This window comes from Rhinoraja longicauda, chromosome 18, assembly GCF_053455715.1.
Source record: "Rhinoraja longicauda isolate Sanriku21f chromosome 18, sRhiLon1.1, whole genome shotgun sequence".
NCBI lineage: Eukaryota > Metazoa > Chordata > Chondrichthyes > Rajiformes > Arhynchobatidae > Rhinoraja > Rhinoraja longicauda.
The window spans coordinates 20523477-20551221 of NC_135970.1; the positions used below are offsets into that span (position 1 = coordinate 20523477).

The following is a 27745-nucleotide window of genomic DNA, read 5'->3' on the forward strand; positions in this document are numbered from 1 at the left end:
AGGCCACCCAGTCCACACTGACCAAGTCGGGCTAGTCCCATTGTCTACATTTGGCCCAAATTCCATCCGAAGCTTTTGTATTCATTTCCATATCTGTCCAAATGTCTTTTATAATATGTAATTGTATCTGCTTCTGTAGCTTCCTCTGGCAGCTCATTCCAGATGCCAACTACCCAGGGTGGTAATGTTGCCTCTGAGGTCCTTCTTAAACCTCTCCTCTCTCACCTTAAGCCTATGCCCTGTAATGTCTACTTGGGGGATAGACTCAGTGTTCACTTTATCCCTGCCTCTCATGATCTTGTACACCTCAATCAAGTCACCCCTCAGCCTCCTACGCTACAAAGAAAAAAAGTCCCAACCTATCCACCTTCTCTCTAAACTCAAGCTTGCAAGCCCCAGTAAAGGCCTGGTGAATCTCTTCTGCACCTTTTCCAGCTTAATGACATCCTTCCTATAGCTGGGCGACCAGAACTGCACACAGTACTCCAAGTGTGGTCTCACTAACAACTTGTACAGCTGCATCACGACGTGCCAACTTTTTCATTTCTGTCTCTCTAAAAACATGCTTTGTGCCTGTTTTACATTATTACACTGACTTGTTAACCTGAGACATAACTTTTAGTGACGGCATTTGTGCTGGAACCTTTTACTCCCTATTTATCAAGATACTATTTAACTTTGCCTTACAAGTATTCAAAGACTCTGCTGCACTGCCTTTTGTGGAAGAGAGTTCGAAAGACTCTGAGAAAAAAATGTTCATTTCTTTCTTAAATGGGCAATCCCTTCTTTTTAAACAGTGACCCCTACTTCTAGATTCCCTTACAAGAGGAAACATTCTCTCCACAAGCACCCTTCATTAACACCTGAATGTGTTAACGTTCATTAACACCTTTTATAATTCAGTCAAGAGTGTTTAATTGTCATATGTACTAACAATGGGACAATGAAATTCTTATTTACTGCAGCTTTACAGGCCTGTAAATGCAATTAAACATATATAGAAACATAGGAAATAGGTGCAGGAGGAGGCCATTTGGCCCTTCGAGCCAGCACCGCCTTTCATTGTGATCATGGCTGATCATCTACAATCAGTAACCTGTGCCTGTCTTCTCCCCATATCCCTTGATTCCACTAGCCCCTAGAGCTCTATCTAACTATCTTTAAAATTCATCCAGTGAAATGGCTTCCTCTATGTAAACCTATAATAATCAATAAAACAATAAACTAATAAGCATAATATCAGGTAACCATAATAGTGCAAAACCGAAGTCTGTAGATACAGCTCATAGAAGATCATAGTTGCTGAGCTTTGTGTTCTGCAGTGTTCAAGAGTCTAATGTTGCTACGAAGAAACTGTTCGTGGAATTGGTAGTCATGGTTTTCAGGCCCCTGTAGTAGTAACGAGATGACCAAGTATAATAACTTGTAAAACAGAAAGTGCTGGAGGAACTCAACGGGATAGGTCACATCTGTGGAGGGAATGGACAGGCGAAGTTTCAAGGCGAGACCCTTCTTCAGTCAATGATAACGAAATATGATGAGGTGGCCAATTATTTGGTTGAAGAGAATGTGTCAGCTTGATGTTTGACTCTGAATTCTGCAGATATCAGTCATCGCAGAGGTTGATACAGGCAAATCCTTGTATCACAGCTCAATATCTGGATTCACATTGATGACTGGAGCCTCTGGTTAAGGTGACAGTTCCGGGAAGAGGCAAATGTGAAATAAGATGACAAAGTGAGAATCGCAGCAGGGGCTAATCTCTTTCAAAATCTTAGTTTATTTTCCGTTTGAGCTGAAGCGAGTCCTATTTCTAGATTGCAGTATTCTGTTACTTCTCTGTAATTGTCGATCTCACCTCAGTTGATGCAGAGTCGAGAATAGTTCATAACCCCAGTTCCGGGAGCATCTCGGCAATCTAAACTTCTCCAGCTGGGTTAACGGCTTTTTATCGCCTTTGCATTAAAAAAAATAATGGTACAAGTCCAAGCAAAATTTGACTTTGGGGTGAACAAACTTGCAATTACCAAACAAAAACATTTGGTGCTCTGAGTCATTAATTTGCAGCGCACCACTTCACTGTGGTACCGAGGCAGATAGGTTGCTTCTGATGACCTCTCGTTTCGCAATGTGTGGCACTCCCTCAGTACTGTCTCTGTGATTGTGTCACACTCCCTCTGTACAGGCCCTCTGACAGTATCACACTCCCTCAGTACTGTCTCTGTGACAGTGTCAAACTCACTCAGTACTGTCTCTGTGACTGTCACACTCCCTCAGTACAGTCTCTGTGACTGTCACACTCCCTCTGTACTGTCTCTGTGACTGTGTCACACTCAGTACTGTCTCTGTGACTGTCACACTCCCTCAGTACTGTCTCTGTGAATGTCACACTCCCTCTGTACAGTCTCTGTGACAGTGTCACACTCCATCTGTACAGCCCCTCTGACAGTGTCACACTCAGTACTGTCTCTGTGACAGTTACACTCCCTCTGTACTGTCTCTGTGACAGTGTCACACTCCCTCAGTACTGTCTCTGTGAGTGTGTCACACTCAGTACTGTCTCTGTGAGTGTGTCACACTCAGTACTGTCTCTGTGAGTGTGTCACACTCAGTACTGTCTCTGTGAGTGTGTCACACTCAGTACTGTCTCTGTGACTGTCACACTCCCTCTGTATTGTCTCTGTGACAGTGTCACACTCCCTCAGTATTGTCTCTGTGACTGTGTCACACTCCCTCAGTACTGTCTCTGTGACTGTGTAACACTCCCTCCGTACTGTCTCTGTGTGTCACAATCCCTCAGTATTGTCTCTGTGACTGTGTCACACTCCCTCAGTACTGTCTCTGTCATTGGGTCACACTCCCTCAGTATTGTCTCTGTGACAGTGTCACACTCCCTCAGTACTGTCTCTGTGACAGTGTCACACTCCCTCAGTACTGTCTCTGTGACAGTGTCACACTCCCTCAGTACTGTCTCTGTGACAGTGTCACACTCCCTCAGTACTGTCTCTGTGACTGTGTAACTCTCCCTCCGTACTGTCTCTGTGTGTCACACTCCCTCCGTACTGTCTCTGTGTGTCACACTCCCTCAGTATTGTCTCTGTGACAGTGTCACACTCCCTCAGTACTGTCTCTGTGACAGTGTCACACTCCCTCAGTACAGCCCCTCTGACAGTGTCACACTCCCTCAGTACTGTCTCTGTGACTGTGTCTCACTCCCTCTGTACAGCCCCTCTGACAGTGCTCTCTTCCTTGCACTGGGAAGTGCTGCATGCTTGCCTTGTGGGTTTGACTTACAGGGAGATGTTGCATAAGCTGGAATATTTTTGATAAAGTGAACGCTCTCAGTCTTTGTTCCAGGGCAGTGGATTCCAAAACTAAAGAGCATCGGATTAAGATGAGAGGGGAGAGATTAAGAGTAACCACAGGGGAAATATTTTTTCTCAGAGGGTAGTCTGTATCTGCAATGAGCTGCCAGAGGTAGCTGTAAAAGCAGATTCAATTACGACCTTTAATGGACAACGGAGAGATACATGGATAGGAAGGTTTCAGAGGGTGATGGGCGAAATGCTGACAAATGAGACTAGCTTAATATGTCAGTAGGTCAGCATAGACAAGGAAGGCCGAAGGGTCTGTTTTTGTGCTGTACAGCTCTATGACTCGAAGATCAGACTGGATCATGGGATCAAGTTTGCAATAGGATGGAAATCTGGGTGATTTACTGGGTTTGTGTTTACTGGGTTTGTGTTTTTCTCATTCTCATATCTGGAAACTCATTTTCTCTAAGGAATAATGCAGAACAATCTCAGTTTCATTGTCAGGGTTAACGTTTGTTTTTGTAGAACTATAAATAAACTTGGTTATCATTGTGAATCATGGTGCTGTAATCCACAGTTACATTATAATTAATGAAGCAATAACCTTATTTCTTTGCATGCATTTTTGGATTTTATGCAAGGCCAGTTAAAGCGACACTCCCCTTGAATGCACCAAGCTTTGTGCACAAGTGCAGCAACACGAAGGTTTGCTGGTGTGTACATTTAAAGGCTGATCCTCAAACTAATGGCAACAAATATTCTGGTGTGTAGCCTGTTGCCCCATTCTCAGTTGAGGGTCGGGTGTGGAGTGGCTTTGTCCTGCACTGAGTCGGTGTCTGATGTGAAGATGGTGTGTGGTCTTGTTCTCATTTCAGGTGAACCCATTCGGAATTACGGCCTGGGGAGTCATTTTGCACAGAAACAGCTCCTTCAGCCCATCTAGTCCATGTCAACCATCAAGCACCCATTTACACAAATCTCACATTAATCACAATGTGTCTGGCAGTCTGGGAGGCATCCACCAACGATGTCCAGCAGTCTGTTGGATGCCACCACTGCCCCCGCACCCACAAACCTGGCTCAATGCTGCCTCCAGAGGTAGAGAGAGAAACTGTTCTAATGTGGTAGACATTATCACGTCCCATTACACAGCCACAGCCAGGCAGGATCAATAGAGTACGTGTGTAGGAAGAAACTGCAGATGCTGGTTTAAACCGAAGATAGACACAAAAACTGGAGTACCTCCGTGGGACAGGCAGCATCTCTGGAGAGAAGGAATGGGTGGACGTTTTGGGTCGAGATCCTTCTTCAGTCTCGACCCGAAACGTCACCCATTCCTTCTCTCCTGAGATGCTGCCTGACCCGCTGAGTTACTCTAGCTTTTTGTGTCTACCTTTAGTAGAGTTCAATCTGATTCTGAACCTGGGATCCTGAGCCTTGTGCAAGGAATGGGCGGATGAAAATAGACTCTTGAGGGAGAGTTGTGGGATGTAAGTGGTATCTAGGGGAGTGGTGGGTTATAATGAGACTGCGTCAAGGGTAAGATGAGATAAAATCAAGAGCGTTTAATTGTCCTATGTACTGACAACAGAACAATGGAATTCTTGCTTGCTGCAGCTTAACAGGCCCATAAACACAATAACACAGAGATAAATATATAAATTATTGGCCATAATACTAAGTAACCATAATAGTGCAACAACTGAAGTTTGTAGTGCAACCGACGACACAGTCCATAGAAGATCATAGTTGCTGAGGTTAGTGTTGTACAGTATTCAAGAACCCGATAATTGGTGGGAAGCGGCTGTTCTTGAACCTGGAGTTCATGGTTCGCAGGCTCCTGTATCTACTTCTCGATGGTGGAGGTGAGATGAGAGGGCGGCCAGGGTGATGTGGGTCTTTGATGCACCTCTTGTAGCGGGGCACCCCTATCGATGGTGGGGAATGGACGGGGCACTGTCAAGGAGAAGGTGGGATATGGATGGTAGTGACTGATGGAGGTGTGACATTTTTGGGTAGGGAGGGGAGCCAGTAGGAGGGCCTCCAGGTGAGGGGTGGTGTAGCAGGAGGGATTTGGGTGGGAGGCATATAGGAGGCAGCTGGGTATAGCAGTGGGATATCGAGGCAGAGGTGGAATACAGGGGAAGGGTGCAGGATGCTGTAGAGTTTTGAGGCTTATGGTCAGAGGCTGCAAGGTGTGTTTGACTTCAGTAAACGAATCCGTCTGGATGCCAGACACATTCTTTGTGTTTTTCCGAGTGCAACATTCTAGCAGTGGGATGAGTGTTGCCGTGACTGAGTGAACCATTGCACTGAAACTTCAGAAATGTCACTTTGACATTCAATATTACAAAATTATTTCGCCAGAAATATTTGGCAGTCAAACAATGGATATTGGACTTGGCCACGGGTCACTGTGCACGAACAGGGAGGCAGGCAGGAGACCTGTGGAAACACCTCCATCCCCCATGGAGTCAAAACTCAGTCTCCTAAATGGCTGAATAAGCTACAGCACACGTTATGGAGCTCCCTCAGTACTGCCCCTCCCACAGTGCAGCTCCCTCACTGCCCCTCCCACAGTGCGGCGCTCCCTCACTGCCCCTCCCACAGTGCGGCGCTCCCTCACTGCCCCTCCCACAGTGTGGCGCTCCCTCACTGTCCCTCCCACAGTGCGGCACTCCCTCACTGCCCCTCCCACAGTGTGTTGCTCCCTCACTGCCCCTCCCACAGTGCAGCGCTCCCTCACTGCCCCTCCCACAGTGCGGCGCTCCCTTGACTGTGAGGGTCTAGTTTATCCCTGGTGCATGGACTGTGTGTCCCTGCCCGTGTTGTATATCGAGCTGCAGCTGGCCCAGTGCAGGATGTAAATCAGTAAAGAATGTCCTGCACCTCAACGTAATATCGAGTGACTGGGCTGGTGCCAAACTGAAGATCTAAGCTCTGAAAAGCTGCAGATCAGCAGGACACTCGGTTCTTGACGCAGAGCCCAGCACTATCAATCCTTATCCTGTAGGGGCCTGCTTTAGATCTCATAGATGTGCTTTGATCTCTACCTGGCCTGGGAGACCAGTGCTGCCTGTTGGCAGTGATCGCCGCTTCCCAATGTAAAGCTATTCTGTGGAGGTGTGTCCTCCACCGCTCCTCTCGCCTGGCTAGATCTCCTGGCAGACGGCACGGAACTGTACCGGTTGAGATTTTCCCAGGGATTGCGATCTGAATATGTTCACCGACAGGCCAGCATGTCCAACCCAGGACACCGCAGGAAGAGATGGAATCACTGCCCTGTGCTGTGGCTGATTGAAATGTGTTCCCTGGAAATGCTTGAGTAACTCTGCGGCTCAGGCAGCCCCCTTGGATAACATGGATAGGTGATGTTACAGATTGGGACCCTTCTTCAGACCCTGAAACATCACCTATCTAAGTTCTCCAGATCCATTGTGTTACGCCAGCATTTTGTGTCTTTCCATGTTCCCTTGTTTCTACGAGATGCTCCCCCCCTTTGGGTAGTTTGTATGGAATTTGGCCACTGCACTTAGGTGGTGGAGGGATTGAATATTTTATGGTGTAGAGGAGGTACTGATCAACGAGCTTCATTGTCCCAGACAGCGCTAAGCTTGTGAGTGTGTTGGAGCTGCATTCATTCGGGCAGGTGGACAGTGTCCCATCACATTCCTGACTTGGGCCTTGTTGATGGTGAAAAGGCTTTGGGTTGTGTGTCGGTTGGACAGTTCTGACAGTTCTGACAGTATGGCTTTGGCAATTCTGGTCACCTCATTATAGGAAGGATTACAGATGGTGCAGAAGATGCTTGCCAGGAAGCCGACTGGATTCGAGAGCATAAACTGTAAGAAGAGACTGGACAAAACTTGGATTAGACAATAGACAATAGATAATAGGTGCAAGAGGAGGCCATTCGGCCCATCGAGCCAGCACCACCATTGCTGATCATTCTCAATCAGTACCCCGTTCCTGCCTTCTCCCCATACCCCCTGACTCCGCTATCCTTAAGAACTATATCTAGATTGTTTTCTCTGGAGCGTCAGATGCTGAGAGGAGCCCTGATAGACTATGAAATTATGAGAGGCATAGATAGTTTCAAGCAGATGTGCGGAGCAGATTTTTTTTGACACAGAGAGTGGTGGATGTCTGGAACGTGCTGCCATGGGTGGTGGTGGAGGCAGATCGGCTGGTGGCATTTAAGAGGTTTTTAGATAGACACGTGGATTTGTAGGTGTGAAGGGATGTAAATCACATGCAGGCAGAGGAGATTAGTTTAACCTGGCATCACATTCGGCACAGACTTTGTGTGCGGCAGGGCCTGTTCCTGTGCTTTACAGTTTGTTTTTCATGTCCCATATGTGTGGAGATAAATCATTCACCACAGGATCCCCAGCCTCTTTGACCAGCTCCCGTAGGACAGTTTTTATGTGGCATGTGCATCTGCATTTCTGATCAATGGTGAATTGTTAATTTCATTCTGAGATGTATACATTTTTTGTTTGCTCATGAATATACAGGCGATTCTGTATTCTACCGCTCAGGTAAATGGAAACTCGCCCACGGAGGATTCACAAATCGGCGCCTTAAAAATTTGAGACATGGTATAAAATTTGCTCCTATGAAGTTTATGTGAAAAAAAGAAGATAAACAAACATTTTTTTTCAAGTTACGTTTCTTGACATAAAGACATGTGTAATGGAAAATCACAATTATAGACCAAATAATTCCCCTTTCTGCTGTAAAGTGGGGTCATCTGTAAAGGAAAGCGAGAAATGATTGATATAAAAACAACAAAGGAAAAGAAAACAGTGTCCACATAATGTCAGGTCTTCAGTGGTAAACCGGGTGGCTCCAGCAATAGCTGCCTCCCTTCCTTCTTTTGTTGTTTGTTTGTAGTTAAATGTGTGTTTTTGTGTTCTTTAGCTTGTTTTATGTGGGGAGTGGGGGGGGGGGGGGGAGGGGGTTGGGGGAAACTTTTTCTAATATCTTACCTCGACGGAGATGCGATTTTTCCCCGTATCGTATCTCCGTCCGCACTGCGGCCTAACATCGAGGAGTTGGCGGCCTTTGCTGGAGACCGACTGAGGGCTCCACCGCGGGAGCCTGTGGACTTAACATTACGGAGCTCACGATCCCTTTGCTAGGGATCGACCTCTGAGCTCTACGGACGTTAACATCACGGCGCTCGCGGCCTCTGCTCAGAGACCGACTTCGGGAACTCCAAGCCGCAGGAGCTTCGACTGCCCCGATGCGGGGACTTCGATCGCCCCGACGCGGGGGCTTCGATCGTTGGCTGTGGGAGCTTCGATCGGCCCGACTGCGGATGGTTCGACTGCCCCAACCGCAGGAGAATAAAGAGGAAGAGGATTGGACTTTATTGCCTTCCATCACAGTGAGGAACGTGGGGAATCCGCTGTGGTGGATGTTTATGTTAACTTTTACGTAGTTGTGTGCTTGTTGCTTTTTTTAGTATGGCTGTATGTTTCGAATTTGACTGTACCTTAATTGGTTCACGTGACAATAAGCTGACCTTGAAACCTTGACTTCTGATACATGGCACAGTGGGGGTGACAGATTAGTCAGATGGCCTCCTGTAAAAGGTCAGCATTGAGTCAGGAACACTGGTGTAATACCATACATGTCAGGTATAAATAATTCTGGTCTCAACAATTCGAAAACATATCATAGAAACATAGAAAATAGGTGCAGGAGTAGGCCATTCGGCCCTTCGAGCCTGCACCGCCATTCAATATGATCATGTCCTATCATCCAGCTCGGTAACCTGTACCTGCCTTCTCTCCATACCCCCAGATCCCTTTAGCCACAAGGGCCACATCTAACTCCCTCTTAAATATGGCCAATGAACTGGCCTCAACTACCTTCTGTGGCAGAGAATTCCACAGACTCACCACTCTCTGTGTGAAGAAATGTTTTCTCATCTCGGTCCTAAAAGACTTCCCCCTTATCCTTAAGCTGTGACTCCTGGTTCTGGACTTCCCCAACATCGGGAACAATCTTCCCGCATCTAGCCTCTCCAACCCCTTAAGAATTTTATATGTTTCAATAAGATCCCCCCTCAGTCTTCTAAATTCCAGCGAGTGTAATCATAACATTTGAAAGAATACCAAATGATCAGATAATGAGATACAATCATGTAAGTTGTAAAGTCATGGAGCTATACAGCACGGAAACAGGCCCTTTGGCCCACCTTGCCCATGCCAGCTATGTCGACATGTATTGGGCTAGTCCCATTTGCCTGCATTTCAGCTGCCAGAGGAAGCTAGAGAGGCGGATACAATTACGTCTTTCAAAAGACATTTGGACAGATATGTAGATAGGTAGGAAGGTTTTAGAGGGCTATGGGCTAGATGCAGGCAAATGGGCCTTGCCTAGTATGCCATCTTGGTTGGCAAAAACAAGTTAGACTGATGATCTTGTTTCCATGCTTTATAGCTGTGTGTGTCTATGGGAAAATGTGTTTTAAGTTGTAGAGTGGGGGAAGTGCGGGAGAGAGCATTGTCTCTGGTGCTACAGAGCTCTCGTTACATCTGGATGGATGAAGACCATTAAAAGGGAACGAAAAGTACTTGGCAAAACTGTGAAGATGCAGATGATTCCCTCAAATCTGGCAGATCCGAAGCACAAGTTCCACAGCTGCCGCCTAACCTACTGAGTATTTCCAGCACCTTCCGTTCTTATTACCGATTTCCAACAACTGAGGTGTTTTTCATTTTCAACCGGAGGGCAAGGCGTTACCTGGGGCAGAAATACAAGCCGCAGTGTTGATGTCATTGAGTCAGTGGGAGGTCACTCCATGAACTGGTTGATGGTGGAGACACTGGGGGAGGAATCTGGCGATTCCTTCGAATGTAAATGGGAAATTGCATCCAGGGGTCCCATCACTGAGTAGCCGACTTATCGTCAGTGGAGACGTGCAGCATGGAACAGGCCTTTGGCCCTCCACAGACGCTCACAACCCTTTACACTACCCCTTTCCTGTTTCATTCTCCCCATATTCTCACCTACTCCTCCCATATTTTACCCCTTACCTACACATTGGGGGCAATTTACATTCACCGACCAACCGGCTCATGTTTGGGATGTGGGAGGTAACCGGAGTGCCCAGGGGAAACCCACGCGGTCACAGGGAAAGCATGCGAACTCCATACAAACAGCGCCGGAGGTCAGGATCAAACCTGTGCTGCTGAAGCCTTGAGACAACGGCTCTACCAGCTTCACCCCTGTGCTGCCAGAGGAACCCTTATCCCAGAGGTATCCCCCATGGGGGCTCCCTGTCCTTGTCTCAGGGTCTGCAAGGGACCCGTAGATGGAGATTGATTGCTGAGGTGGATGGACTCAGCCACCCATGGAAGGGCAGAACCTATGGGCTGTTTCCTGGCAGACCGCCCCGACGTTCTCTTCCAATGCCAATTACAACAATGTTTTAACGCTTGTCTGTGATCAAGCTGACAATCAAATATCATCTTGTGATTCAGAAACAGGAAACAGATGTACAGCATCTATCTCAGGGGACTCTCGGGCAGCTGCACCACCACAGCCTGTGTCCCCTCGCTGGACAGTGCAAGGGTCATGGCAGCTCCGGACACTGCCCTTCTCTGCTCGGTAAGGACAAGAGAACTACATTTCCGTAGCGCCATTCACCACTTCAGTATATCCCAGAGCATTTTGTAGCTAATTGAACCACTGTGGTCACCACTGAGTCAAGAGTCCTTCATTGCCAAGTATCACAACAACAACAACAGAACAATAATATTGTTACTGGTTGCAACCTTACAGGGCTGTAAACACAATAGCACACAGTTTACAACAATCAATAATGCAATAAATCAATAATCAGACCATAATAGTGCAAAACTGCAGTCCGTAGTGCAACCAACACACAGTCCAACAACCAGCTGTTCTCTGTCCGCTGGCCATTTGCACGCACTTGCTAACTGCCGGCATCTACAATCCCTGTCTTACCATTGATTATTGATCTTTCACAGATGCCCTTAATCTAGAACATTGCTGGAGTTGCCAGCCATTTGGAATCCAGAAGCACTTTAGACCATTGTCGTTGGATCGACAACGAGAGGGAGTAGAGAAACCTTCACCATCAGAGGAGCACCAGACTGAAGAGAGAGAGGAGCAGACCGCAGCCAGGTGAGATCAACTTGCACGAACATCATGGTCTGTCTACACTTCAGCCAGTGGTACTGGCCTGACTGCCAGAGGATGGTCATCCAGTGCAGAGCAAGGCCGGGCATGCCTGGAACTAAAGGCCTCAGCTCCAGGCCTAGGGCAGTACCTAACCACAGCAGGTCTGCCGCATGGGACAGAGGGTTGGGGGAGATCAGCATCTTTCCCCGGGCTTGGAAATATCCGGAGAGGAAGGGAAGGATCTGTATTTCTGCAGCACCCATCCCACCCTTTCAGGATGTCCAAAGCCCTCCCCAGCCAATGCAACACTTATTTGGAAGTGTTATAATGTTAAAGAGCTGGACAGCAAGGAAACAGGCCCTGTAGCCCACCCTGGTCACGCTGATAAATTGGCACATTGGGCTAATCCCGTTTGCCTGCATTTGGCCCATAGCCCTCCAATCCTTCCGATCCATCTATCTGTCCAAACATATTTTGAAAGTTGTAATTATATCCGCTTCTATAGCATGTTCTGGCAGTGAATTCCAGATACAGACTACTCTGAGTGAAAAAGTTGTCCCATTTAAATCTCTCCTCTCTCACCTTAAGCCTATGCCTTCTAGTATTAGAATACTCTACCTTGGGGAAAAGACTGTGCATGTTCACGTTGTCTATGCCCCTCGTGATCTTGTACACTTCAGGTCACCCCTCAGTCTTCTATGCACCACAATAAAAGTTCCAGCATATCCAACATCTCCCTATAACTCAAGCCCGCAAGCCCAGGTGACATCCTGGTGAATCTCTTTGGAACCTTTCCGACTTAATGACATCCTTCCTATTGCTGGGCGATCAGAACTACACACAATACTCCAAGTGTGGTGTTGCCAACTACTTGTACAGTTATAGAAACATAGAAACATAGAAAATAGGTGCAGGAGGAGGCCATTCGGCCCTTCGAGCCAGCACCGCCATTCATTGTGATCACAGCTGATCATCCACAATCAGTAACCCGTGCCTGCCTTCTCCCCATATCCCTTGATTCCACTAGCCCCTAGAGCTCTATCTAACTCTCCCTTAAATCCATCCAGTGATTTGGCCTCCACTGCCCTCTGTGGCAGCGAATTCCACAAATTCACAACTCTCTGGGTGAAAAAGTTCCTTCTCACCTCAGTTTTAAATGGCCTCCCCTTTATTCTAAGACTGTGGCCCCTGGTTCTGGACTCGCCCAACATTGGGAACATTTTTCCTGCATCTAGCTTGTCCAGTTCTTTTATAATTTTATATGTTTCTATAAGATCCCCTCTCATCCTTCTAAACTCCAGTGAATACAAGCCTAGTCTTTTCAATCTTTCCTCAAATGACAGTCTCGCCATCCCAGGGATCAATCTCGTGAATCTATGCTGCACTACCTCAATTACAAGGATGTCTTTCCTCAAATTAGGAGACGAAAACTGTACACAACACTCCAGATGTGGTCTTACCAGGGCCCTATACAACGGCCGAAGAACCTCTTTACTCCTATACTGAAATCCTCTCGTTATGAAGGCTTTCTTCCCTGCCTGCTGTACCTGCACGCCACCTTTCAGTGACTGGTGTACAAGGACACCCAGGTCTCGCTGCACTTCCCCCTTACCCAACCTGACACCATTGAGATAATAATCTGCCTCCTTGTTTTTGCCGCCAAAGTGGACAACCTCACATTTATCTACATTATACTGCATTTGCCATGCATCTGCCCACTCACTCAACCTGTCCAGGTCACCCTGCAACCTCTTAACATCCTCTTCGCAGTTCACACTGCCACCCAGCTTTGTGTCATCTGCAAACTTGCTAGTGTTACTTCTAATTCCTTCATCCAAATCATTAATATATATGGTGAATAGTTGCGGCCCCAACACCGAGCCTTGCGGCACTCCACTCGCCACTTCCTGCCATTCTGAAAAGGACCCGTTTACTCCTACTCTCTGCTTCCTGTCTGCCAACCAATTCTCTATCCATGTCAAGAGAATTGGTTGGCAGACAGGAAGCAAAGAGTAGGAGTAAACGGGTCCTTTTCAGAATGGGAGGAAGTTATGATGTCCCAATGTTTTTGCTCAGTACCTTTCCCAATGAAGGCAAGCATGCCAAAAGTCACCTTCTCGTGTCTCATCATGGGAAAAAGATTCATACTATCTACCCTACCAACCCCATCATGATTTTATCAGGTCCTCCCTCAGTCTCATATTGTCAGAGGTACAACTAACTCTATGACTAGATAAAAACAAGGTCAAACAATTCATCAAAAGTTTTACCGGAAGCATTTAATGAAGACATGTTATTTTGCTAAAATGAGGATGGAAATATAGGCAACTTTGCCGGCATGAACAAGTTGGACCAAAGGGCCTTTTTCTTTGTTGTCTGAATGTCTGAACTGCAACCTAATACAGGAAGCTGATTACGCAAAGCAAGTAGATTATTTTCCTGTTTGGCATCACTCTCAAATCAGTTCTTTGTTTTGTTAATTTTTTTGCTCCACAAGGAACAGCTTGGGTGGAACCAAGTCCCTGAAGGCAGATGAGGAGCAAGCACTGAGCCCAGAGGCTGAAGCACAGCTTCCTGCCACCACTGTGAGTCTGTACAGTCCGAATTCCTCTGAAGAAATGCTAACAATTACCAGGACAACATGATCTAAATTCAGAATCCTTCAAATACTTCATCCATGTTTGGAATATGTCCCCTGTGGCCATCCATTGCTGGCGATTTTGTCTGAATTCCACAGGGAGGGAAGAGCTTATATAATCTACTGATCGTTATCCAACGGCATATTTCTGTTTCCTCATCCCTGCTCCTTGAACAGAAAAGGCAGACACAGCTAATTACTTCATGACAATAATACACTATAGCACAATGGGAATGGTTGCATCACACTGCATAATGAGTCTCTTCGTCTCCCCATCCCTGTGCTAGCCCCTTAAGAGAGTTCTGCATCCATGCCCACTAGGAGAGCCACAGAGCCCCACAGCATGGAACTAGGCCCTTTGGCCCATCATGTCCATGCCCACCGTTGGCAAGCTGGGCTGGTCCCATTTGCCTGCATTTAGGCTGTATGCCTCTAAACACTTCCCAGCCAAACATCTTTAAAAATCGAAGGTAGACACAAAATGCTGGAGTAACTCAGCGGGTCAGGCAGCATCCCAGGAGAGAAGGAATGGGTGACGTTTCGGGTCAAGACCCTTCTTCAGACTTCTTTACAAGTCAAAATTGTATCCACTTCTATAGCTTTCTTTGGCAGCTCATTCCAGATATGGACAACCTTCTGTTGCCTCTGAGGTCCCTCTGAAATCTCTACTCTCACTAAGCCTACACTCTCTAGTTTTAGAATCCTCTCCCCTGGGAAAAAACTATGAGCGTGCACTTTATCCGTGCCTCCATGGTCTTGCACACCTCAGAAAGGTGACCTTTTAACTTCCTATGCTCCAAAGAAGAAAGTGCCTGCCCATCCAACGCTCCCCATAATTGCAGCTCGCAAGTCCATCTGAGAGGTATGAAATTCCCATGCACAGCAACAGGAGATGTTCAACTCTTGATTTGGAATGCCAGAGTAATAGATTTTAGCTAAGGTGCGGGATATTAGCTATAATGTTTCCTATAGCTCCCTTCGATGGTGGGGAAGTCAGTACCTGTGATGGACCCAGCAGTGTCTATCACTCTCAGTAGTCTATTTATTCACAAAATGCTGGAGTAACTCAGCAGGTCAGGCAGCATCTCGGGAGAGAAGGAATGGGTGACGTTTCGGGACGAGACCCTTCTCCAGTCTGAAGAAGGGTCTCGACCCGAAACGTCACCCATTCCTTCTCTCCCGAGATGCTGCCTGACCTGCTGAGTTACTCCAGCATTTTGTGAATAAATCAATTTGTACCAGCATCTGCAGTTATTTTCTTATACTCTCAGTAGTCTAATTTGTTCCATTGGCTTCCACTCCACAATCGGATTGTGATGCTGGAGTGAGTCGGCCAGGGAGTTCTGGGTCTGATGGACTCTCTCTTTCACACTCACGCAGTTGCCAGAAGACGAAGATTCTGCCCCGATCTCTTCCCTGCGGCTGCTGCTCAACAACTTCACTCTACCAGGGCTCGAGCCCTCTTGCCGTTCCACGGGCTCTTCAACTCGGGGCCCTCGCTGTGCCGTAGCCCCCAGCATGCCCACCCTTCCCGAGGAGGAGGAAGGCTCTGAGCACCGGGACGCATCGCAGAACTCTCAGCCCAACGTAAGAAATGGAAATAACGGTCATCGTGAACAAGCAGATGGGCAGTTTAGCGAATGAGGATTGTGACAATATTGTGTTCTAATGGCTAGACCCATCTTTCATTCATTGCAAAGATACACACAAAGTGCTGGAGTAACTCAGCAGGTCGGACAGCATCTCTGGATAAAAAGGATGGGTGACATTCCTGGTCAGAACCTTCTTCAGTTACTCCAGTACTAAGTATCTAACTTTGGTGTAAACCAGTATCTGCAGTTTTTTATTTCTACTTCTTTCATTCATTGCAATTGTTTATCACCTTCGGTAACTCAATAAGAATGGAAGTGTCAAAGACTAGAGGTTTGGATTTAAGGTTAGAGAGGTAAAGTTTAAAGGAGATGTGTGGGCCAAGTCGTTTTACACAGAGGGTGATGGGTTCCTGGAACAGCTGCCAGTGGAGGTGGTGGACAGACATGATAGTGGTGTTCAAGAAGCTTTTAGATAGGTGTGTGGATATGCAGGGTATCGAGGAATATAGATCATGTGCAGGCAAAGGAAATGAATTTATCTTGGCAACATGTTCGGGAGGAACATTGTGGGCCGAAGGACCTGTTCCTGTGATGTACTGTTCTATGTTCCAGGTAATGTTGATATAAATGCATTTGTGGCCATATAAGTCACAATCTCAGACACTGGAGAGCAAGGTGGTGGCCAGTGGGGGAGCTAGTGCTTATGAGGGAGGGTAGCAGAATGAGTGGTGATCTCCCACAGTCTCCTACACTAATCCCAGTTTATTCCCCCTTGTTCCTGTATACTCCCACCAGATTCTACCACTCAACATGGGCAATTTACAGGAGCTAATTAACCTACCGACCCGCAAGCCTTTGGGATTTGGGAGGAAACCGGAGTATCCCAATGAAACTCATGTGGTCAGAGTGTACAAATTCCTCATGGACTGGCCCTGTGGAGCCTGGGCCTGTGGTGCCTGGGCCTGTGGGGCCTGGCCCTGTGGGGACTGGCCCTGTGGAGCCTGGCCCTGTGGAGCCTGGCCCTGTGGGGACTGGCCCTGTGGAGCCTGGCCCTGTGGAGCCTGGCCCTGTGGAGCCTGGCCCTGTGGTGCCTGGCCCTGTGGGGCCTGGCCCTGTGGAGCCTGGCCCTGTGGAGCCTGGCCCTGTGGTGCCTGGGCCTGTGGAAACTGGCCCTGTGGAGCCTGGCCCTGTGGAGCCTGGCCCTATGAGGCAATAGCTCTGCCCAAGAATCTGGAGCTAGAATCCGTCAGGATTGAGGCTTGGCATTTAGGATAGTGATTTAGGAAGTGAAGGTAGATGGACTTTAGATCCGTGGGTCTCCTGCTGTTGAGTGCAACTGAGTCTGACACTGATACATTTTTGTAGATGAATAGCATTGTAGATGAATTTGCGTTTGGATAGCAAGCTGGAATCGGACTTTCTCCTATTTCAACATAGACTGCTTCAACTCATTCCTGTTTCTAAACTGCAGGGCCTTAGCTGGAGAGGTTGAATCATTAGCAAGGATATGTTTTTGGCTTTACACCAGTTTCCTGAAGGCAGCAATAAGACTGATGAAGATTTTGTTTGAGATGCAAAGAGATAATAAATGAATGGGGAGGTGTGAACATTCTGTGCCTGTTCAGAGATTCCATCACCACAGTACTTTATGTTCTAGACAGGGCAGGCTCTGTGTTTACTTGCTTTTAAACATTAATCATCAATTTAACTTCTTTTGAAATTTGTTGGACACAGATTATCAGGTATCAAAAACAAGTGGCCATAAGTTGAAGATGAGAGGAAGGAGTTTTAAAGGGGATCCAAAGGAAAAGGTTTTTACACAGCTATGCACAAAGTGCTGGAGGAACTGAGCGGGTCAGGCAGCATCTGTGCAGGGAATAGACAGATACTGGTTCATGTCGGGAATGTCCTTCAGACCCTGTTTATACTCAGCGTAGTTGGTATCTGCAATATGCTGCCACAGGAGGTGGTGAAATCAGGTACAATCTCCATGACCTTGTTACAGATGTATGAATCGCAGGTTAGATGGACCGAGTATTGTGTGCCCTTCTAGTCACCACATTACATGAAAGACATGCTTGAGGCCAGAGGAAAGATTCTCAAGGATGTTGCTGGAATGGAAGTCTCGAGTTTTCAGAAGAGGTTGGGACTGTTTTCCCTGAAGTGAAGTAATCCGTGAGGCGATACGATAGAGGCATATAAAATTATGAAAGGCATAGATCGAACAGGAGGTCTGTTTCCCATGGTAGATCCCAGGAATATTAGTGCAAAGAATAGAAAGGAAACCATAATTAGAAGAAAACCAGGATCAGTGCCAAGGAGCGGAGAGACATGAAGGACTTTTGTCAGCGTGCAGTACCGACGTGACATAACAGGGAAAGATTCCAGGGGTAGTAATTTGCAGGGACCCCTGTATTTCCTCTTCACAAACTGGTCACCGCATGTGTATGGTATGAACAATTAATTCTCTAATTTCAAGTCATAAAGTCACACAGCACAGAAACATGTCCTACGGCCCAACTCGTCCATACCGACCAAGACGCCCCCATCTATCCATTTATCTGTCCAAATGTCTTTTACATGCTGTTATAGGTACCTGCCTCAACTACTTCTTCTGGTGCTCGTTCCGTATACCCACCACCCTCAGAGTGTATAAGTTGCCCCTCAGGTTCCTATTGAATCTTGCCCTTCTCACCTTATCCTTTGTATTTGATTTCCCTACCTGGGTAAAAGACTCTGCATTCACCCTAACTATTCACCTCATGATTTTATACGCCTTCTAAGTAATACCCCCCCTACCCCCATCTCTCTCACCTGCCCCCCCAAACTCCATTGCGCACACATTTCTTCCACCATCTTCCACCATCCGAGTCACCCCGCTCCTTTCCCCTCCTCCGTATGCTCATCTCCTATCCCTGAGTTCCAGATTTCCTCTTTATTTCCCCTCTTTTCCCTCTCTCTGACCCCTTCCACCCATATCGTCAATGAGTAACAAGAAAGTGTTGGAGGAACTCAGCAGATCAAGCAGCATCTGTGGGGGGAATGGACAGATGATGTTTCGGTTTGAGACTCTTTCAAGGCTGATGGTGTAGAGCAGTGGTGTCCAAACTTTTTTCAAAGAGGGCCAGATTTGATAATGTGAAAATACCCAAGGGCCAATGGAAATGCATTAGGTAACTTATCATGGGAAATTAGATGTTGTCTGTTAACTAATGCGCTCCCCCCCCCCGGACCTTTAACTAATGCGTCTCCTCCCCCACCGCACGGCCTCAACCCCGCCGCCGGGAAGTGTAGTCACCGTCGCCTCTCCCGCTCGGGGCGGGGGGGGGGAGGTCGGGCAGCGCTGACCACCGGGTGGTGTAGTCGCCCTCTCCCCTCTCCACTCTCTCCCTCCCCCTACCTTCATTCTGTTAGACAGTGCTGGCGGGCCATAAATAATACATTTTAGGACGGAAGCTGCGGGCCGTATAAAATCTGACCTCGGGCCGCGATTGGCCCCCGGGCCGGACTTTGGACATGTCTGGCGTAGAGGGAAGAAAGTTGGAAATGAGAGGTGGGGATGGGAAAAATCCTGGGCAAGTGGGCGGCCACGGTGGCGCAGCGGTAGAGTTGCTCCCTTACAGCGCTTACAGCGCCGGAGACCCGGGTTCGATCCCGACCACGGGTGCTGTCTGTACGGAGTTTGTACGTTCTCCCCGTGACCGCATTGGTTTTCTCCGAGATCTTCGGTTTCCTCCCACACTCCAAAGACGTACAGGTTTGTAGGTTAATTGGCTTGGTGTATGTGTAAAATTGTCCCTAGTGTGTGTGGGATAGTGTTAATGTGTGGGTATCGCTGGTCGGTGCGTACTCGGTGGGCCGAAGGGCCTGTACCTGCCCTGAATATCTAAACTAAACTAAACTAAAGTGATAGGTGGACACAGGGTGATTGGGGTAGGGTGGAGTAAATGACAAAGGCTAGAGGTGAAAAGGATTCAAAAAAGTGTCAGATAAGGAGAGAAGGAGAGTGAAATGTAAAGCTGGGCAGAGGGGTATGGTGGGTGGGGGAAGGGAAAGATGGAGGGTGAAAGGAAAATGTGGGGCGATGAGCTTACGGAAGAGGGGAAAAGGGCAGGGGGACTGGTTTAGTGGAAGGTGGTGGGAGAAATAAGCAGGTGATATTGTCTCTGAAACCACTCTGCTTACAGAGTGAGGGGATGGTTGCGAATAACCTCCCGGGACGGTAGTTAGTGAAACCTGTTCCAGAAATAATTGGGGTTGTTCTATTCTAGGTTTGTCTGGTTTTGTTGCTGGTCTGGGGAACAATTGCCAAGTCTAATGTCTTTGTAAGTGGTGCCAAAGATTGGCACCATGGCTGGCATGGGCAAGGTGGGCTCTTAGGATCAGTTGGCGCTGGACGATGCCTTGAATCATTATGTGACTATCGATCTGAATATAGCTTCCTGGCGCTGGAACAAGGATGAATACAACGCCAGCAATCGTTCTACCCGAGGTCTTCAACACTTTGGACAGGGAGAGTGACCAAGCCGCTCATATAAGGTAAGCTCCGTGAGGCGGTGTCACGGCCAAGGTTTTCTCCGTCAACTCTGTAGGGAATCATTAACACTGGCCTTGTTAACTCCACAGATGCCACAGTCCCGTTCAGAGAAGGTCCAGCAGGAACTCCAGGGCCTCCATGTCTTCAGCAAGTTCCCTCACCTCTGTCGGTAAAGTACTGAGCTGTTGAGATCTGCTCCCCACTTCAGATTGTCCTCATTGCTACAGGGCTGATAGCAACAGGGAGTTGCTTTCTCAGCTTGCTCTTTCTTCCTGTCTGCCTTTCTACCCTGCATTCTCTCTCTCCCCCTCTTCCCCACCCTAGCCGTCCTACCTGCTCCATTGGTTGCCATGGAGCAGGCTCCATCCTTGTAACCCTCTTGTACCTTCTCCAGCCAACAATGGGCCATAGTGTGCTCCACCCTTCCTGACATCATCTGTTGCCAGCCCTGATTTTTTCTGGCCTTTGCTCACCTCCAGTTTATTTCTCCACCATGCCCCCCCTCCCCCCACTGTACCACCTCACTGACGAAGGGCTCTGACCCGAAACATCACCTACTCTTTTTTTTCCAAAGATGCTGCCTGACCCGCTGAGTTGCTCCAACATTTTGTATCGATCTTCCCTGTCTCTATCCATCTGCAGCTCTGCTTCTGCCCCTCTGAGTCCCTTCAGACCGCATAGAAGGTGAGGTTTAGCTTGGCTGTTGAATAAAGATGCAGGTAGGTGGGTGGGATGGGGCTGCCCTAGGTTCAGGTGGAGGCGAGGGGGGATGAGTTGAGTGAGATTAAGGTTGATGTTCTGAGGCTGAGGTTCTGAGGATGAGGCGAGTGAGGGTGAGGGTGTTTGAGGTGAGTGAGGATGAGGTTAAGATGAGTGAGGGTGAGGATGAGGTTGAGATTCTGCAGGTGAGGTGAGTGAGGAGGTGGAGCTCTGGGTGGGTTTGAGGTGAGTGGGGTTCTGAGGCTGCTGTGTGAGACGTGCGGTTGAGGTGGGTGAGGATGAGGTGCGGGGTTGACCGAGGTTGTTGAGGTGAATGCGGATGAGGTTCTGAGGTTGAGGAGAGTGAGGGTGGGATGGAGTTGTGGCTGGGATTGAAGTGAGAGGGTGAGCGAATGGGATTGAGCTCTGGCTGGAGGTGAAGCTCCTGCTCTGCCTCCAGATGGAGATGGCCACGTGTACAACCTGGTAAATGACGAGCTGCCGGACATGGAGCTGTCGGACGAAGATCGGAAGAAGAACACGGAGCTGCTGGAGGAGGCGAAGAAGCTGAGCGAGAGGTTCCTCAGCGGCCGATCTCGCCGCTCCAGATCCAGCCTGTCTGACTCCCCACCAGGTAACCACACCGCTCAGTGCTGGGTATCCCCCTCGCAGCTCGGCACTGCACTCAGACCCCATCACAATCACACAGCGGAAGGCCATTCAGCCCATCGGGTCTCTGCCAGCTCCTGGTACAGCGATCCCATCGGTACTATTCCCCCGCTCTCACCCTGTGGTCATGCAGGTTGTTCAGTGTGGCCCTCATTATCTGCACAAGGTTCTGATCAACTCCTCCACCCTCACCAGGCTGTGAATTCCAAACATTACCGAGTCCCAGGTAAAAAAAAATCCCATACATCCTCTTGAATCAGCCGACCCTATTGTTAAATCTTTACTCCCTTTGACCTGAACCATCTCCTCAGAAGAACAGTATCCAAACCTGTCCAACCAGTCACAATTTGACAGAACTGTCCCTTGGCCAGGGCAAGGGCAGCATTGTTTATATTAAGAATAAAGCACCCTCCACCCTCAGTACTGCCCCTCCCACAGTGCGGCACTCCCTCACTGCCCCTCCCACAGTGCGGCACTCCCTCACTGCCCCTCCCACAGTGCGGCGCTCCCTCACTGCCCCTCCCACAGTGCGGTGCTCCCTCACTGCCCCTCCCAAAGTGCGGCACTCCCTCTGTCCCGCCCCTCCCACAGTGCGGTGCTCCCTCACTGCCCCTCCCACAGTGCGGCGCTCCCTCTGTCCCGCCCCTCCCACAGTGCGGTGCTCCCTCACTGCCCCTCCCACAGTGCGGCGCTCCCTCTGTCCCGCCCCTCCCACAGTGCGGTGCTCCCTCACTGCCCCTCCCACAGTGCGGCACTCCCTCACTGCCCCTCCCACAGTGCAGCGCTCCCTCTGTCCCGCCCCTCCCACAGTGCAGCGCTCCCTCAGTACTGCCCCTCCCACAGTGCAGTGCTCCCTCACTGCCCCTCCCACAGTGCAACGCTCCCTCACTGCCCCTCCCACAGTGCGGCGCTCCCTCTTATTCCACCACCATCACTAACCCTGTGAGAACAGGAGGCCATTCAGCCCTTGGGACTGTTGTGCCACTTGGTCGTACTATGGCAGGTCTGTCCCTGTCTCCAGATTGCGAGAGTGCTGCACGGGTGTGACTGTGATGATGGGGCTGTAGTGACCACACAGTGAGAGGGGCAGGTGCACTGTTGATGCGGCTGGCGAGATGGGAACGAGGAGTGGCTGTACTGGAGCAGGTCGCTGAGTGGGCGTTTCATGCTCAGACTTTCACTGCCTGACACATATTGTGTTACTCTTACAGCTCTCACCCCAACGTGGACTCCAACCACCTCCCTCAGCCCTTCCCACAGTAACTCTGTGACCATGCAGCAGCGGATGGGTGGGTGTGCATTGTTGGGCAAAGGGATTTTGGTGTAAGGGGGGGGGGGTTCTTTGGTTAGGAATGGGCTAACTTGGTGTGGAAGAGTGACTTGTTGGGGGGGTGGGGGAGCAGGTGAATAATTTGTTAGAGGGTTGCTTTGGGGACAGATACGATCGATTGGTTTTGGCGGAACGAGTTTGGTTTGGGGGGAGCGAGATTGGTTTGGGGGGAGGTGGATGGAGTATTGATTAGTTTGGAGTAAAACGTTTGGTTTGCGGGAAGGTTAATTTGGGGTTGGTTTGGGCTATGGTAATGGCTTAGTTTAGTTTAGAGATACAGCACAGAAACAGGCCCTTCGGCCCACCGAGTCCGCGTCGGCCAGCGTTCCCTGCACACTAACACTACCCTACACAGACTCGGGACAATTTACAATTCATACCGAAGCCAATTAACCTGCAAGTGTATGTCTTTGGAGCGTGGAAGGAAAATGGAGCAGCTGGAGAAAATCCACGTGGGTACGGGGAGAACGTACAAACTCCGTACAGACAACACCCCTCGTCAGGATCGAACCCGGGTCTCAGGCGCTGTTGGGGAGGGAATTTGGGTTGGGAGGTGGTGATTGGTTGCAGAGGGTGTTTGGTTGGTTTGGGCGAGGAAGGTTGGATGTGGAGAAATAGTACAGAATAGGAGTGGTCGCTGTGATCATCTTGAAGGCTGTGTGCCCCACAACTGCAGCTTAAGAGCACGCACATCAGGCTCCCTTGAATCTGACAGACATTTAAAGGGAATCCAATTATTCCTACACATACAGCTCGAAGGTATTTATTCACAAAATGCTGGAGTAACTCAGCAGGTCAGGCAGCATCTCAGGAGAGAAGGAATGGGTAACGTTTCGGGTCGACTGAAGAAGGGTCTCGACCCGAAATGTCACCCATTCCTTCTCTCCTCAGATGCTGCCTGACCTGCTGAGTTACTCCAGCATTTTGTGAATAAATACCTCGATTTGTACCAGCATCTGCAGTTATTTTCTTATACTACACATACAGCTCTATCCTGTGAACCACGATCACCTCTCAGCTGCCTGACCTGTTCCTCAAACTAGTTGCTCCTCCTGCAGATGCCAGCCACAGCTCATTGCCATCTCTCTCACCTCTGAATTTAAAGGTTGTGTTCAAGCCCAGAATCTTGAGGAAAAGAACCTAGAATCCCTCGAATTGCAGGGATTCACCACTCCTGCCAGAATAAATTTCTACCTACCTCTGTTTTAAATGACCGTCCCCTAGTCTTGTCACTAAGTTCCCTAGTTCTTGGCTCCCTCACTAGTGAAATCATCCTGCATCCACCCTTACGAACTTATCTGTTTGAATAAGGCCACCTCTCATATGGGCCACATGAAGGAAGTCTGGCATCAAGGATGGCATCAAGTGAGTTAGTCAATTAGATCACCCTCTCTCAAACCATTCATCCCCACCCAAACTGAACCAAACCAGTCATCCCCAGCCAGTCATCACCGTCCCATCCAATCACCCTCCCCCAAACCAATCAACATCCTCCCCCGAAACTAATCACTCCCGTCCAAACCAAACACTTCATCACCGGCCAAACCAATTAATATCCCTCCCTCTCAACCTGTCTGCACAGAGTTTGTACGTTCTCCCCGTGACCTGCATGGGTTTTCTCCGGGTGCTCTGGTTTCCTCCCACATTCCAAAGATGTACAGGTTTGTAGGTTAATTGGTTTGGTAAATTGTAAATTATCCCGAGTGTGCAGGAGAGTGCTTGTGTGCGGGCATCGTGGGTCAACACGGACTCGGTGGGCCGAAGGGCTGTATCTCTAAACTAAACAAAATTAGCCCAACCCCAAACAAACCAAACTCCCTAGCCAGCCATTCAGCACTGCCCAAACCATTCACCCACACCAAGCCAATCAATATCCTTCCACCTGCATCGGCAAATGGTGTTGAGGCAGAGCTGCACTTGCTGGATGAGGCACTCACACAGCTCTGCCCTCGAAGGCAGAGGTAAAACATCCCCTGGTGTAGGCCAGGTGAGTGGCACGAGTGTTTTCTTTAAAGATAGGTGCAAACATTGCTGAGTGTCACGCCGTTGAATGTATGGACACTGAGAAGTAGACACTGAGAAATGTAGAGACAACTGTGAAACGTTGTTGTAGTGTCTGCTTTGTATCATTTTTTTATTCTTAATAAAGTTTATTTTTGAAATAGAAAAAAATCCCCTGATGTAGTTTTGGAGATGAGCAGTGAATTGTCCTGTCTCCTGAGTCCTGAGCCAGTGTTTTCTCAATTAATATCAGTAGATTACATAATTGTCATATTTGTGGGAACTTGCTTTGCAGAATTTGTCTGCTATAATTCCGATGTCACAGCCGCATCTACACTTCGGCATGAAGTTAATTGGGTGTAAAGCATCTTGTGATGCCCTGAGGCATTAGAGAAATGCAAGTCTTCCATTCTCTCTACTGCATTGGTATTGGTATTATTTTATTCTTGTAACTTGTACCGAGACAGAGTGAAGATCTTTGTTTGTGTGTTCTCCAGCCAAATCGTACCATACGTGTAGAAAGGAACTGCAGATGCTGCTATGTACCGAAGGTAGACGCAAAGTGCTGGAGTAACTTGGCGGGTCAGGCAGCTTCTCTGGAGAAAAAGGATGGGTGACATTTTGGGTTGGGACCCTTCTTCAAATCATACTCTAGATGAGTACAGTCAAGTCAGGCACAGGTAGATCAGGTATTGCAAAGAGAAAAATATCAGAGTGACGAATATAGTGCTGCAGGATTGTAGCATTACAGTTACAGAGGAAAAATGTCCAAGGAAGTTCTACCAGGAAGTAGACTGAAAGATTGGGGCTACACCATGGCTTATGGGAGGATTGTTCAATTGTCACATAAAATTGGGGAAGAAACTGTTCCTGAATCTGGTGGTACATGCTTGCAAGCATTTGTATCGTCTGCCTGGTAGGAGATGGGAGAAGAGCAAATGACTGGTGAAAAAGGTCCTTGATTATACTGGCTGCTTTCCCAATGCAGCATGGTGTAGATGGAGTTGATGATGGGGAGTCTGGTCTGTGTGATGGACTGGGCAACATCCATAACTCTCTGCAATCTTTTGAGCTCTGGGGTAGAGCAGTTGCCAAACCAAGCAGTGATGCATCCAGATAGGATGTTTTCTGTGGTGCACCTGTACAAGTTGGCAAGGGTCTTTGGCGACATGTCGAACTTCCTTAACCTCCTGAGGAAGCAGAGGCATTGGTGCGTTTTCTTGGCCCTAGCTTCAATGTGGGACACATTCAACCTCCCAGTGGGAAATAGATTGCAACCCCCTGCACCTGAGGAGAGAGCAGGGGTGAACGAGAGCTGCCAATCTAAACACTTTCCTGATTCTGCCACTAGAGTTGGACGTGCCAGTGGTCCGAACAATGGTCGTACCGTCGCCCCAGGCTGGGGAGGAACCCCCTCCGTCACCCATCAGGGACAAGGAGATGAAGGTAAAGGTCAAATGCTCGCAATGGTGCTGACCTGCAGTGGACTGCTGAGGAATGGGGTCTCCCACTGGGACACCAGAACAATCCCTGGCAATTCCTGGATGGAATTGGTGCAAACCTAACATCAGGTTTCTTTACCGATCTGGAGATGAATGGAAAGATCGGTGAACTTTGATCAGGTAGGGCAAGGCACACCATGACTCTCAAAGCCTGAGAACAACAGGTGCAACCCAGTGGAAACAGCATCCAATGATGAGGACCTGGTGTAAATGAGAACAGCAGAGGTAGAAGGGGAAGTACATTCCTGCCTTTTTAGATCAGTGGTACAGTACACATGCCACAGTTAAAAAATATAAGTTGAACCTCTGTCCTGAAAACCTGAGGGTAAAAGTCTAGGATGACACTCCAGTGCAGGGCCAAACAAACATGGTGGTGCTGATGGAGTCAATGTGTACTATCTTGTATGTGTGAGGCTGGCGAGGTCACCCAAGCATCCTCACAATGTACAGGCAATCATTGTTCCCTGAGGAACTCTGCTTGCCTATTGGCCCCTTTCTACTGCTACCTAACGTTGGAGGCATCACTGCATCCACTGTAACTCCTACAGGTATCAGCCAGGGTTCAACTCTTGCCCCTGGGTTCAAGTCCCATCTGTAGAACTGAGGCACATCAGCCAGGCCGAACTCCCCAATAGAGGGGAAAATGGTGGGGGAAGTGGAGCTTGGAATAAGTAGTCATTCATTTATTGGACAGAATGCCGAGCCCTGGCCAATTGATTTCATGACACAAGTTCTGATCCTGCCACATCCTCTCCATCAGTCCACTGTCCTTTGGTTATTGTCCACCTTCAGGAATTTTGTTTCGATGGTGGTTACTCATAACCAGAGTTTTGGATTACGGCACAGAGGTACGGATTCAAATCTCCTTACAGCAATGGGGGGATTTAAATTTACGTCATTAAATAAAAAAGGGCAGGCTGGATTCTAAGAATTATTGAATTGTTGGAAGACCCCCCTCTGGTTCAGCTGTCCGCTTCCCGACCAGCCTTTCCTGCTCTGGGCCTTGATGTGGTTGGGGGCCACAGAAACTCCCAGGTTTCTTCTGAAAATGGCATCTTAAGTCCCTCTGTTCAAGGCAAATTGCTGAAAGACAATAAATGACAAAACTTCACCGGCAACATCCCCATCCCAATTCTGAAGGTTCGTGCCTGCTGTCCCAGATGGGAGTAAGATACCCCTTGAAACTGTTCAAAAGGAGAGTGGGGACTTCACTCAGGAATCCCGGCCAGTGTTTATCCCTGGGGCACCACGATCTGGTGAATGATCCACAAGTCTCTGCTTGAGTGACTACGCTACTTGATTG

General features: G+C 48.5%; 1 protein-coding gene across 1 annotated transcript in view; it reads left to right on the forward strand.

Moving 5' to 3' along the window:
• Positions 1 to 27745, forward strand: part of LOC144602164 (uncharacterized) — a 145332-nt gene that overhangs the window by 74230 nt on the left and 43357 nt on the right. Inside the window, exons 22-29 of the mRNA XM_078414901.1 lie at positions 10811 to 10937; positions 11321 to 11477; positions 13972 to 14059; positions 15493 to 15699; positions 20143 to 20243; positions 20331 to 20410; positions 21401 to 21574; positions 26292 to 26386. Coding sequence (XP_078271027.1) covers positions 10811 to 10937; positions 11321 to 11477; positions 13972 to 14059; positions 15493 to 15699; positions 20143 to 20243; positions 20331 to 20410; positions 21401 to 21574; positions 26292 to 26386 — 1029 coding nt within the window. The remainder of the gene's footprint in view (positions 1 to 10810; positions 10938 to 11320; positions 11478 to 13971; positions 14060 to 15492; positions 15700 to 20142; positions 20244 to 20330; positions 20411 to 21400; positions 21575 to 26291; positions 26387 to 27745) is intronic.